Here is a 13,123-nt window from a genome sequence, read left to right as displayed (position 1 = left end):
ATAAGAAATGTAGTTTTGGCTGGATTCATATCTACAAAAGTTCCATAAAATCCAAGTTTTGCAATCAAATCTGTATCCACAGCCCATCCACTCTATATTTTCATTTATAAATCACCATTAGAGCGATGTCGTTCTCCGACATGAGCTTTAGAATTGTTGCCTGCCGCTTGCATTTAATTTTATTATGTTAGGAATCAAACTGTTCTTCCCGATTACAACACTAATGCTTGGAAAAAATTGCCTCCTTTATGATTTTTTTTTTCTTTTTATCCATAAGCGGACCCGCCGTAGCTGCATGTTCACAGTTACTCAGAGCTCTGATGGAGGAGGCACAAATACTCAGCATCCCGCTCTCCTCGTGCATCTGGGGCTGAGGATTCAGACCCACACGCCCCACGAGATGAAGGGCGTTGGAGTCCGTTGAATTGTTGCTTCACTGAATTGGACTAGCTAGAACAAGTCTGGCTCGTGGGACGGCGGGAGTCTAGTCTGCGAGGTGGGGAGTGGCCAGAGGAGGTGGATTCAGCGAGGAGTTGGTTTGTGTTTGCAGCTCGAACTTTTAATCAACTTGTTTGGGTCACTTTTAGTTCTTTTTCTTGTTTTTTAGCAGAGAAATTGCTGGGGGGGAGGGAAAGATTGCTTTGGAAATGCTGTCGTCATGCCTGTGATTTGTTCCTTTGGTACATGGTGTTCCCATTTTTTTTTTATTTTTTCCTGTGATCAGGTTGGCTGGTAGGGCTGAAGGATGTTCTGCACAGTCTCCCTTCTTGGAGGAGGGTGATTGAGGCATGGGGCATTTAAATGCTAAATCTTCTTCTTGGGAATCTCATTGTAGGTGTCTCATGAGGCCCTGCAGCAACATGCTCCCATTGAAATACTTGGGTCTGGATGTTCAGTTTTTAGATTAGAAAAGAAGAAAAAATTTCTGTGGAAAAAATGCTTTCCTGAGGCATGAGAATCCTTTAGTCAGTGTTCCAAATTTCCATTGAAAAACACTTTAAAACAAGAATGTGTTGACTAGCTAGCCTGTCCCTTTGTGGCTTGCAGCAGGTTTTTTTTGGTCCACAAAGAAGCACAACCAAAATGCTATCTCATCTCTGTCTCCTGGAGGGGTTCCTGAATGCTCTCTTGACAGAAATTGAAGTTTGGAGCCTGCTAGATAATATTCCTGGTGGGCCTGGGCCACACAAGAAAGTATGTGGTGTTGTGTGCTACACAATGTTTCTTCCCAAAAAATATTGACAGTTTTGCTTCAGATCATTTTATGAAATGAACTTGGGCAAATTGCATTAAAAAAATCTTTCTTTTTTTTAGTTTGCTCTCCTTAACAATTGAGTAAGGCCGAGTTTTTGGATGTCTAATACTTTGTGGTAGAACATGCTGGAAATGAGAATGATGGCTCTTGATGTGTGGTGCGGGTGAGTTTTCTCCTTTTAGATGGTCCAGGCAGCAGATGTGATGGATGAGCTTGAGTTTCCCACGTCCTGTTTAGGTGTTGGCCACCGTGTTACGCTGCTTTTCTACCTTGGGAGAAAACAGGGTAGAGGGATAGGGGTGGACGCTGTTTTCTTTCCACATATGAGTCACAATCTTTAAAAGGGAGCTGTGATTTGGGAAGAGAGGGATCATCCTGACATTATTTGCAGTGCATCATCCGCACTATTATTCCATTTATCACTCCGTTAGTGCTTGTGCATCCTTTGGCTTGGCTGGAAGGAGCCCTTTCAGGCAGATTTCTGGACTGAACAGACAGAAGAGTTGCTTTATAGCAGTTCCTCTGAAGACGGGAAGGAGGAAACAGCAGAATAAAGATCTGCATTGTGATCCCTAAGGAAAAAGATGAGTGGAGTAAGGAGGGAAACCACAAAGAACTAGAAATCCCAAAGAAAAGTGTGGAGGAGAAAGGAGCAATTATATTAACATTTATTTTGCATCTATCTGTGTGTATGTAGTTTATTTATATAAATAGTGCTTGGCAACTCGCTGTATGAAGTTGGTTGTCAGCACATTGGTGTGGGGCTCCATTGCGGCTGATGACGGCAAACAACTTCTCTGCCACCTTTGTGTTGATTGCAAGTTCTCCCACGGCAATCAAGTCCAATATTCATGAGGAACGTTTTTTCCCATGCACAACAAATGTCAGACTGACCTAAAAGTTGTTCTTTTAGTAATTTACCTCTGGACTCTCTTCTCTTCGGCAGGTTGTGTGCAGGACAAGGCTTGCTCATGACTAGAATAAAATACAGCTTGTGTTCTAGGGCTCTCTGTAGGTCTTCAAGCAGCCTAAAAGGAGCGTGGCTTTATCACCTTTGTTTTACCATTGGGGAATATGATGGGGATCCATAAATATCACCTTAAAGACAGGAGCTGTTATGAGATCTGCAGGGATTGCTGCATCCATAGAGCAAAAGCAGGGGACCAAGAAGCAAGACCAGCTGGGAAGGGCTTGGCTGGAGGTGGCAAAGGCGGTGGAGTCCCAAGGGTTTGGGGAAGAGGTTTTCCCTTGTCTGTGTGTGGAGCTGATTTGGGTGCTTAGAGTCTAATACAAAGGGGGAATCCAGCTGGAAAAAAAAGCTATTCCCTGCCAGGTAGGTGGTTTTGGATAAACATTTTGAAGCCTGTGATTTCTGCTGATGTATGAACCAAAAATATCTATAACAGGAGGCAATGAACCTTCTAGACATCATCTTTCCACTGGCCTCTGAGCTGCTCATGTGCAGGGTTTGCTTTTTAGGAGGAAAAGAGCTGTAAGGATCCAGGGGGATCAGGATATTTTGTAGCTTCCACCCTCCTCCCCGCCCCGAGAGAAGAAGGGGGCAATCCCAGACAAAACCCCTTTCTGTCTGATTGCTGAATAACCCACAGCGCGTGGGGGTTCTGTGCAGATAATTCCTAATGACGCAGATTAGTCATCTCCTATTGCGGTTTAGGGACGTGGTCCAGCCGTCTGGCTTGTAATGAACATCCCGTTGCTAAAAGCAGGGGCGAGCGCAGGGCTAATGCAAACAACATGCACATCGGGGAGGTGCAGGAATCCCCTCAGCCTGGCCCTGCGAGGCTGATTTCTCTTGGCTGAAGCCAGAAGTTGAGGAGAAATCCCACCACGTTGTGGCTTTGTACAAAGGAGTAACTAGAGCACTGATATTTGAACGCCACACTGCTCAGCAGGGTTTTCTCGTTGTTTCCTAAGCCAACAAGTAGAAAATGAGGGAAGTGAAAATAATCCCTGGTTTTACCCCCCAGGCTGCAGAAGTGGGTCTCCCTCATTGCCCCTGTTTTACCCAGAACAGGGAGACGGAGGCAATTTAAGTGCCCAATGTCTTGTTGGTGGGTAAGAGCAAAGCTGGAATGAGCCCCTCGTGGTGCAGCAATGAAGGGAAGAGAAGGAACCTTGCAGTGATTTTCCTGACTTTCTTGACCTAAGAAGAGTTAATGCTGGAGTTGGAGGCTTTGTCTGCTTTGTCCCAGGTGGTTTGTGAGGCAGCCGTGCATTTGTGTGAAGGGGTGATCCAAAAACCCCGGTTGCTGTGGTGTTTCAGCATGGACAAAGCTGTTGTCTGGCTAGGTTTGACCAGAGCAGCTTTAAAAGCAAGCCCCGGAGTTGGGGTCCAACAAAACCACGTTTCTGATGGTGGCTGAATTTGGGAGGAGGAGAGGACATGATGGGGGGAGGCTTTGGACTTGGTGCTGGTCCAGGATTTTGCAGCGTGGCAGTTTTAGGTGCTTCAGCTCTTGGTGCCGCACATGTGGAGGCCCTTGGTTTGCAGTCGGTGGCATCAAGACGAGGCAACAAGAGTGTCTCTGTGCCATCGGACACCCTTCTCCATGAGCATGACATTGTTCAGCTTGGACCCGTACCCCAATCTGATCAGCCCTCGGGGTGTTCAGGACCTCCTTGTTCCTCCAAAACTGCTTCCATTTTAGGCCCAAGAACATGTTTTCCCGCTCTCCGTGTGTGCTTTTATTACAAACAGCAGTCAGCTCTTCAGGGATCTCTGTATAAGATCATGATTCACCTCATTTGGAAACACTTTTTCCATTTTTTTTTTTTTTTTTTTCTCCAGCGTTTTCCTTAATCTAAACCAGTGTGCAGGGCTGTTTGTTCCAGCTCTGGGGGCTGAGCTTGGCTGAGCCCACTGGGGTCCATGTTCCCCAGCTGAGGAGAAGCGGTCGCCCCTTTCCACCCGACCCCAACTCCTGTCAATGCTTCCTCCAAAGCTTGACAGTTGTGATCTGGTCTTCTCTGTTTGTGAAATTAGAAGTTTTGAGGAAGGAGCTAAAAATACTTAAGGAAAGCCTGGAAAGATGGCGATGGGTTTGCGGCCACTGCGGTGGCTTTGCTTTTTCCTTTCCGAGGCAGATGGCAAGAAACAGTAAAATACCATTTGTTAGCGGGGCTGGAGGAAATGCCGCTACAAGTATCTCGGAGAAGAAATTATTCCAGAAACGAAGGGAATTACTGTGGTATTTCCTGTCAGGGTTGTCGCTTATTTTGTTTGTGTCGCAGCAGGGCCTACAGGCGCCAGCCGAGATGTGGGCTCCTCTGTGCCCCACGTTGTGCGGAAACGCACGTGGAGAGGGAAAAGTTGCTCGGTATTCACGACCCAGGAGATCAAACATCTACATTTTGTGCTTGGCTCTGCCAGTCTGATTCATAGAATGAATCACAGAATAGTTTGGGTTGAAGAGACCTTCAGAGCTCATCCAGTGCCACCCCTGCCATGAGCAGGGACGTCTTCACCCAGATCAGGTTGCTCAGAGCCCCATCCAGCCTGGCCTTGAACACTTCCAGGGATGGGGCATCCACAACTTCTCCTGTTCTAGTGTCTCACCACCCTCATAATAAAAAAAGTTCTTCCTTGTATCCAACCTAAATCTAGTTTCTTGGAGTTTAAAAGCGTTGCCCCTTGTCCTGTCACTACAGGACATAGTAAAAAGTGTCTCTCTGTGTTATAAAGGCTGCAATAAGGTCTCCCTGGAGCCTTCTCTTCCCCAACTGGGGCTTTCTCTTCACACCCTCAGGCAAAGCACCTCATGCCTTTGTGCCTCAGTTTCCCCATGCTTGCTCTGTCACCTGCCTCAGCTTTTACAATGCTCCATGAAACCATCAATGAAATCTTCTGCCAGCACTGAAGGCTGGTTCCTTGTGACATGGCCTTACCCCTCTCCTCCATTGTATTTAACACACGCCCTTCTTGGATGTCTCTGTTCTCCTACACCAACTAATGACCTCTTGATTGTGGGCAGAACAAGGCAGCCATTAATCTCACTTGACATCTGATGGCAGGGAGGGTAAATAGCACAATGTGGATTGTGCAAAGAGGATTCTGTTTTCATTCCTCATAAAACTACTAAAGTGAATAGGACTCAGCAGCTTCCACAAACCCGCCCTGAAGCATTTGCATGTCGTGTTGACACCCTCATGGAGAAGATGCTGGTCCTGCCTTCCTCTTCATCACACATTTGAGATGCTGGGTGCGGACTTGCCTGAGATTTTGCTCCAGCATTTGGCACTGCCCCAGATTCCCTGTGTAATCTCAAACCAGTTGCTCCAAACCAGATTTCCATGGGTGTAAAAAATCACAGCCTGCTCCGGCATTTAGGAAGTGCTTTGCGTCGCCCTGGGACTTCCTAGTGCTTTGGGCACTGCCCGCTCTTTTTTTTTTTTTCTTTTAAAAGGAAAAAAGTATTTCTTAATAGCAGTGGTGAATTCTGCTTTAGCTGTGGGTCGAAAACTCAAGCAAGCCGAGGCAGAACTGCCAAATAAAACCGTAACCAACTTCAGACTATAGATTAATACATATTTATCCTTTTTAGAAATGCTTATGAGCTTAAGGTCTTGGTTTCTTTGAGGTAGGCTAGAGGCTATTGTGGTTTATATCAGGAAAAAAAAGTAGTATCTAATTAACAAATGAAGAGGGTTTTCATTCCCCTGTTGCAGCTGGTGTGTTTGCTCTGTTCAGAAGTGGAGCGGAGCAGCTGCCTCTTTTCTGTTGGCTTTGGACCACAGCACATCAGCCCTGTTGTTGATGTAGAAGAAAAAGACGCAGCAGAGTCGGGTGTGTTTTTTTTTTAAAATTTTTTTTTCTTCTCTCTGGAGCTTTACATGAGCATTTTGACATTTTTCCAGCCACAAGCTGTTTTTCAAAACTTATTTGTCTGTGCGATTTGTGTGGCTCAGCACAAACGGGCAGTGTGTGTTACATCCCAGCTCGGTGAGGCGCTGGGGTCTGCTCCGAAAGTGAAACCTGTGTTTTGAAAGGTTTCCTGCAGCGAGGCCAGAGCTGCGTGAGCTTTTCCCCTTGCACGTCCTGCTCCTTTGTAAGGACAAACCTTGAAAGTTCTTCACCCAGACTTTTAGCTTTTTTTTTTTTTTCTTTGTGAACCCACACAGGCTGACTTGCTGCCAGCATCCAGGGGGGATGAACCAGCCAGGCCCTGTTCAGAGGCACGTGCAAATAAAAATTGGCCCAAAAGAGCCCATATTTTTTCCCTTTTTCAGAGATCATCCAAAGTGGCAATCCCACCTGTATTTGCCTGTCTCTCTAGAATGATTTGGACCATCAGCACTAGGCTGGCTACAGTCATCTCTTCTCCTTTTCAATTTTGGACTATTTTAGAGTCAGTTTGGTGTTTTTATGGGTTGGGCCTGGTTCTAGAAGTGAACCTGGAGTTTCTCCAGACATTGTGGGTCTGGAGAACTGGCTGCAGATACCAAAGTGATGTAAGTGCTTGTTATAACGCTGCTGGAGTGCCCCATTTGGTGACTGTCACGGCACTGGTTCTTCCCAGCCTTTCTGGAAATGCGGAAAATGCCACTAGCAGAGATAAAAAGGATGTGTTTTGGATGATCCAACATGCTTACTCTGAATCTGCTGGGCTTTTTTAAGCTTTTCAACCGAATCGTCTCCAGCCTTGACTTCCTGAACTTCGGTGGGTGTTTGCAGAACTTGAGGAGCTGTCAGTTTAAAAATAAACCTAAGGATGCCCATCCAGCTCATTTTCCTCATTAGGGACAGAGCCGTTTCACTGTGGCTCTGCTTTCCCTCTGAGAGGATGGAAATTGTGCCTTCACGCGCTGGCAACCCAGGGTTGGAGATAAGGCCCTTGCTCAGGAAGGGCTGTCACCCACCCATCGGGGATTATCCATGGAGATGACGGTGATCCAGGACCAAACCCTCTCTTGTGTTACACCTCAGAGGGAGGTGACGAGTACTTTTTTCTTCATGGGACTAAAACTACTATTTGAGGAGGCTTGTGTGCACTAGCAGGGACAAAGCCCTGGTTAACCGGGGTGACTAAAACTCATCTTGGGAGGTAAAGAGGGTTTTGATCTGCTTTGGAGGCCATCGGAAAGTCCTGGCGTGAGCCAAGGGATGCTGGAGGGTTGCTTAGCTCAGGCTTGGTCTGAGAAGCTGAATGAATGAAAAGGCTCCTTGTGGTCTCGTTCGCTGCTAAATATGCACAAATAGGGGATGGGAGAAGTGGTTTTTACTAGTCCCTGCACAGTTGTGTGTCCAGTCTGCCCATGACTCTTCTGGCTCTTCTTTGGGCAAACTTAATGATTTCTCTTGAGGTGAGCAACAGGTCAGTTCAGGGTGGGCATTTACTGTGTGTAGTGTAGTGATGCCTGATATACTTTGCATTCTGTAGGTCCTAACAAAACAGCCACCCCCACACCACTCCAGCACTGTTGGCTTTTAAAATCCAAGACTCTCTCTCCACTTCCATTATAGGGTGCTTGCTTTTACTACTTATTTCTTTGCCTCAAATATCCCTGTGTTCTATTAAACATCCTCTGAGCTTTGCTTTTTGCATTTCCAACAGAAAAGTACTGGAGTAAAAGCTTGGGAAGCACTGAAGATGGACAGATATCAGGCACTTATCCTGTTTGCATCTTTGATAACAGTGCTTTGTTCCCAACTGAGTTCAGAGCATTGACAATTTTCCACTTTTATTAATGCATTTTATTAAAATTAACAGTTATACAGATGAGTGTTCTCTCATTTACACAAGACCTTGTTCTTTGACAAGCACATTTATCAGCAGTGTGGAGCTTCCCCAGAGTCCAGTTGGCCCTAAATAGACCACATGCCCAATGGATTTAGGGAAGTCTCCCTGGGAAATGCTGCCAGCTTTGGTTCTGCATGTCCATCTGGGATTCAGCTCAGGAACTAACAATTTTCTGCTTTTTCTTTCAGCAGCGAAATGTCAGGATCAAGTTCGAATACGAAGGCGAGAAAAGGTATGTACCCAACCCAGTCCCCCGCATGTACAGGGACAGATTACTCTTTTTACCGACATGTACAGGGACAAACTACCCTTTTTACCCAATGTTGTCGTACTGACTTCAGCCAGCTGCAGATGAGCTCACAGCAGGATTCATTCCCCTAGAATCTACTACAATTTTATATGCAAGAGCCTTGCTTTGTCATCCCATTTGCCACAAGTACCTCCTGGGATTTGCATGCAGGCAAAGTCGTTCCAAGCTGGAAGTCGTTAAATGCCTCTTACCAGGGATGTAGGGTACATGCTTGGATCCTTTTCTCTTTAATTCTTGAGCCTTGCTGCACCACAGCTGAGCTGCAACTGTACAGAAACATGTCCTTTGATTAGCAGTGTATGACACTTAAGATAACCAGACTTTGGGCATGGGTCCCATAAAAATAGAGCTGGGAGTTAAAGCTTGCCCGCCCTTCCCTGCTTGACATTTTCATGGAATCACCTCTGCTTGGTGCTGGGTGACTGTGGCAGGGCAGGACATGGGGATGGAAACTCACAGGCTGATGGTCCAAGTTGCATGTTAAAGCCAAAGAAAACTGAAGTAATGTTACCGTAAGGTCAGACTGTACCTGCTGATAGGTACCTATAGAGCTGCTGCATGTGATGGTACAGGAGAGTCACAGGATGCCAAACTGCATCATTCTCCTTTCCATCTCTCCTCCCTGTTCAGAGCCATGTGCTGAAAATGGAGATGATAAATCGCTGACCAGTGCCTGACCCTGGGTCTTCTCCTGTGAACGGCTGCTGGACTTTTTTGTTTTCCACCTGTACCTCACAGCAGAGGGAGGAGCAGAGGAGCTACACTAGGATTTTTGGTAGATATTCGTGCAGGGTAGATCAATCCTTCTCTTGGGCATAGCAGATGAGCAGCATTTCTAAAAGTGTAAAAGCAAGGAGCAAGCTTTATGCTTCATGAAAGAAGAAAACAGACCTTTTCTTCTGAGTTAGTCTAATCCAAAATTCCAATATGTTTCTACTAAACTGAGGCTGTTGTTGTATTTGTCTATACAGGATTATCCAGTTTCCAAGACCAGTCAAATTCAAAGAAGTGGTGCAGAAGGTCACAGATGCTTTTGGACAGACGATGGACTTAGTCTGTGTGAACAATGAGGTACCCTTCTCCTTATTGCTAAGGGGGAGTTTTAGGGTGCCTGGTGCCCACTTCAGACTTGAGCAGCAGTTTGTTCTTAAGGCCCTAATTTAGCCTTGTATGTAGATGTGAAGAAAAATAATGTTATTTGTTGGTTCCCAGCTGGTGAGCATACAAGAGCTGTTGTCTGGACACAGTTCAGTTGGACTCTCAGACTCCAAGCCAGGTTTTCCCCTCCTCAGAATTAAGGCCTATTAAATGGTGATACAGGAACATTGTCTTTCTCTCTAGAACAAAAAAATCCCCCAACTCAAACAAGAGGAGCAATTAAGTAGTTGAGATGATGGAGACATTGTTAGTTCAGCTACACAATGAGCAGCAGTAGATGTTTTCCCATTAGTGCCCTTGGGGCGATAGGACCAACTCGCAGCGTGTGGCTGGATGGTGAGGGCACACACAGGGCAGAGGGGAGAACATCTGAGACCAAAGGGCTTTTCTGAGAGCCACTTGAAGAGCCTGTAGGCTGCTGCGTGTTTGGTTTGGATGGGAAGCCTTTCCATCTTGGAGGCAGTTGCAGGAGCATGGTGAAGCCCAGAGCTTCAGGGACAGTGCTGCTAATGCAGTGTACTTTTATCCATCGCTGACTTTGTTTCACCCCCAAACCACGTGCATGTTCTTTTAGTTGGGTCTGCAGTGAAACGGGCATCACTGTAGGTTCCTTTAGCACGTCCTGTAGCCTTGTACAGGCAGCCAAGAAACCCACCATCTGCAGTCTTTGCATTTTAAGACTTGAAGACCTTTCTACTCCAACCTTCTTCATAACACGGGCCACTGTGGCTTTCCAGCTTGTTCTTTGAGCCCAACACTGTCTGAAAGGAGCTTTTACCTAGAAGGGGGAAATCCTTGGCATCTGTTTTGGTGTGCTCGGTGTTTTCTTATGAGGCATCTTGCTATAAACTGGGCAGGCAGCTGGTGTACCGCTGGGCTCTCAAGGTGGGTTTGGCTTTGGGAAGGAGGAGAGAGCCAGATGACAAATAGGTAGGATTTTATAAACACAAATTCTTTTGGATCTGCCATGACAGCTTGCTTGTTCAAGTATTAATTGCAAATGACTAACAACCTTTCAGTGAAGTATGAATGGAGAGAAGAGGTCATGAAGAAAGCTTTCACCCTTTTTTCTTTTTTTCCTTTCTGTTTCAATGGAGCTTTGATCCACAAAAATGTTGCTATTCTTTTATAATAGGTACCTCATGATACCAAAGCGTTCGCTGGGTTTTGGCTTTGAATGCAGTCAGGTTTCTAATCTTGGGCATTCTCTGACAGCCCTCCCAGGAAAAGCCTGCCATTGAATTCTCCAGGAATGACTCATTTCATTCCAGGTCTCTTTCCACTGGAAGAGGAATTTTTTCCAACGACAGCAAACAGAAGCTTAAATAATGCATTTTTATCCCATGTTTGAGACTGTCTTCCTGGGCATGTGCACAGCACATAGCAGGACCTTGAGCAGCCTTTGGGTACTCCTAATATCTTAGTGTGGAGAAGGACCTGCAATGTTTTGGGGTTTTATACATAAAGATTCCTCCCTGTGAGAACCCACACCTTTGGGAAGAGGTATGAGCAGCAGTAATTCAGAGTTGTTATTGTGGAAACACTATAACTAGACAAAAGTGACCTTTGGAGAGAGATGTCCACATGGTAATACCCAGGTATCTGGCTCCTAGCATGTTCTGGGTCAGGTTTTTTAGTTTCATGACTGCAAGTCTCAGAGTTAGCCTAGCTCAGAGTTAGGCTGACCACAGATTCATTACAATTAAATGTTTCACCCTTCCCTCATGCTGGAAGGAAATCGTGCGGTAATTCTTTGTTGCCATCAGATGTTTCTCTTGCAGTAGCACCTTGCAGACCAATATTACACCGAGGTCAACCAGCCCCTACAAAAGCTCACTAAATGTTAGTCCATGTCTGGGTGAAGCAGGAGTCCTTAAGCCAAGATCAGTGAGATGAACGTGCCAGCTGGGTGGAGCAGGGGCACGCATGAATCACATCCTGGTGGGACCACGGAATCAGCGGGCTTGGGCTGGTGTAGATAAAAGCGGGGCCTGGCCGTGGGTGTACTGCACAGGGCATGTCTGCACATTAGTGTTAGGCTGGGCTCATCTTTCTGCTGAGCAAGACAGCAAAATCTGCCTGGCTGTGGGCAGCATGGTGCAGTGTGTGTTATGCATTGGCTGTGTTATGGATTGGAAGAGTGGCTTCAACAGTGAGCACTCAGTGTGAATTTGGTCTGCAGGCACTGCTTACCGGCTGCCCTGGGTGTTACAGAATCATAGAAAGGTTGGGGTTGAAAGGGACCTCTGGAGATCATCTGGTCCACAGGTGTCAAATTCATTTTCCCCGGGGGCCACATCAGCTTCACGGTTGCCTTCAACAGGCCAAATGTAATTTTAGGACTTGTGTAAATGTAACTACTCCTACATTTATAGAGTCCTAAAATTACATTTGGCCCTTTGAAGGCAACTGTGAGGCTGATGTGGCCCCCATGGAAAATGAGTTTGACAGCCCTGATCCAGTCCAACCCACCTGCTAACGCAGGGTCACCAGAGCAGATCACACAGGAAGGTGTCCCAGGTGGGTTTGAATGTCTCCAGAGAAGGAGACTCCACAGCCTCTCTGGGCAGCCTGGTCCAGGCTCTGGCACCTCAAAGTCAAGAAGTTTCTCCTCATAGTCAGATGGAATCTCCTGTGTTTGTCCGTGCCTGTTGCCCCTCATCCTGTCGTTGGGCATCACTGAACAGAGTCTGGTCCATCCTCTTGACACCCACCCTTGAGATATTTATCAGTATAACCTGTGACTTTGGGCAGGAACACTGAACATCAATGTGCCACCAGTTCCCTTCTGACCTCCCCTTGCTTGTCCTCTCTGGGGCTGTCCCTCAGCATCATTTTGGAAGGTTAAGGAGAGTTAAAGCCTAGGGAAGTGGTAGAAGCTCTGTTATGGGGGGGAGGAGTGGTGTTTAAAAGCATATTTAACAAACATTTGTCGAGAATTGTTGATGCCAGTTGGTTCTGCATTGAGCAGGAAGATGAACTAATTGACCTCTCAGATTTTTCCCCAACCCTGTTTCCTACTATTCTTTGGCTTCTGCAGTGTCTTACGGAACGAGATCTAGCAATACTGTTGTAGTTGCTGAAAACTCACCCTTTGCGTTCACTTTCTTAGACTGCAGTGGATTGATTACCAAGTCCTATACTAAAACATTAGACTTCGGGGTAGTATACTGTTTAAAATAAAGAAATAAATCTCATAACATCTATTTAATGAAACTTCTGTGTAGGCGAACTTTGCTCATCAGTGGCTGGTCACACCATAGAGAGAATAAACCCAGTTACTGGAAATGCACTCTGGCAATTACTTCCATGGTTTTGCATGAGTTTACATTTAGTTTTGTGCCTAGTAGATAACTGTGCCTGATATCCATATGTGCCACGCTTTGGAAGCCAAATGGAGCAAAATTTACTTGCCAGATGTGAGTAATGGGTAAAGTCAAGCTGAATACTGGCTCCAGTCCGTTTTACAGGAGGGCACTTTCTGCCTGATGGTTTTGGCTCCTCTGAAGCAAGCGTGCAAACATGGGAATGTTGTGATATTGGAGTAAAGTGGAGTGACCTGTAGAACAATCTGTTCAAAGCAGCAGCTGAGGGATTGCAGCTCTGAACACTTGTGAGGAGCTCAGTTAAAGGATGGGTGAG

At 46.1% G+C, this 13,123-nt stretch overlaps 1 protein-coding gene across 2 annotated transcripts in view; it reads left to right on the top strand.

Moving 5' to 3' along the window:
* The window catches only part of LOC135985780 (mitogen-activated protein kinase kinase kinase 3-like), an 89,639-nt gene that overhangs the window by 43,931 nt on the left and 32,585 nt on the right, over positions 1-13,123 (top strand). Inside the window, exons 4-5 of one of the 2 annotated variants that reach the window (XM_065629389.1) lie at positions 8,205-8,245; positions 9,295-9,394. In XM_065629389.1, the coding sequence (XP_065485461.1) occupies positions 8,205-8,245; positions 9,295-9,394 (141 nt within the window). Of the gene's footprint in view, positions 1-8,201; positions 8,246-9,294; positions 9,395-13,123 lie in introns of both variants that reach the window. The other variant, XM_065629388.1, reaches the window with a different exon arrangement.

Source organism: Caloenas nicobarica, chromosome 2 (assembly GCF_036013445.1).
Source record: "Caloenas nicobarica isolate bCalNic1 chromosome 2, bCalNic1.hap1, whole genome shotgun sequence".
Classification (NCBI taxonomy): domain Eukaryota; kingdom Metazoa; phylum Chordata; class Aves; order Columbiformes; family Columbidae; genus Caloenas; species Caloenas nicobarica.
Note: the sequence above shows the minus strand (reverse complement) of the source record. Positions and strands in the feature narration are given on the sequence as shown.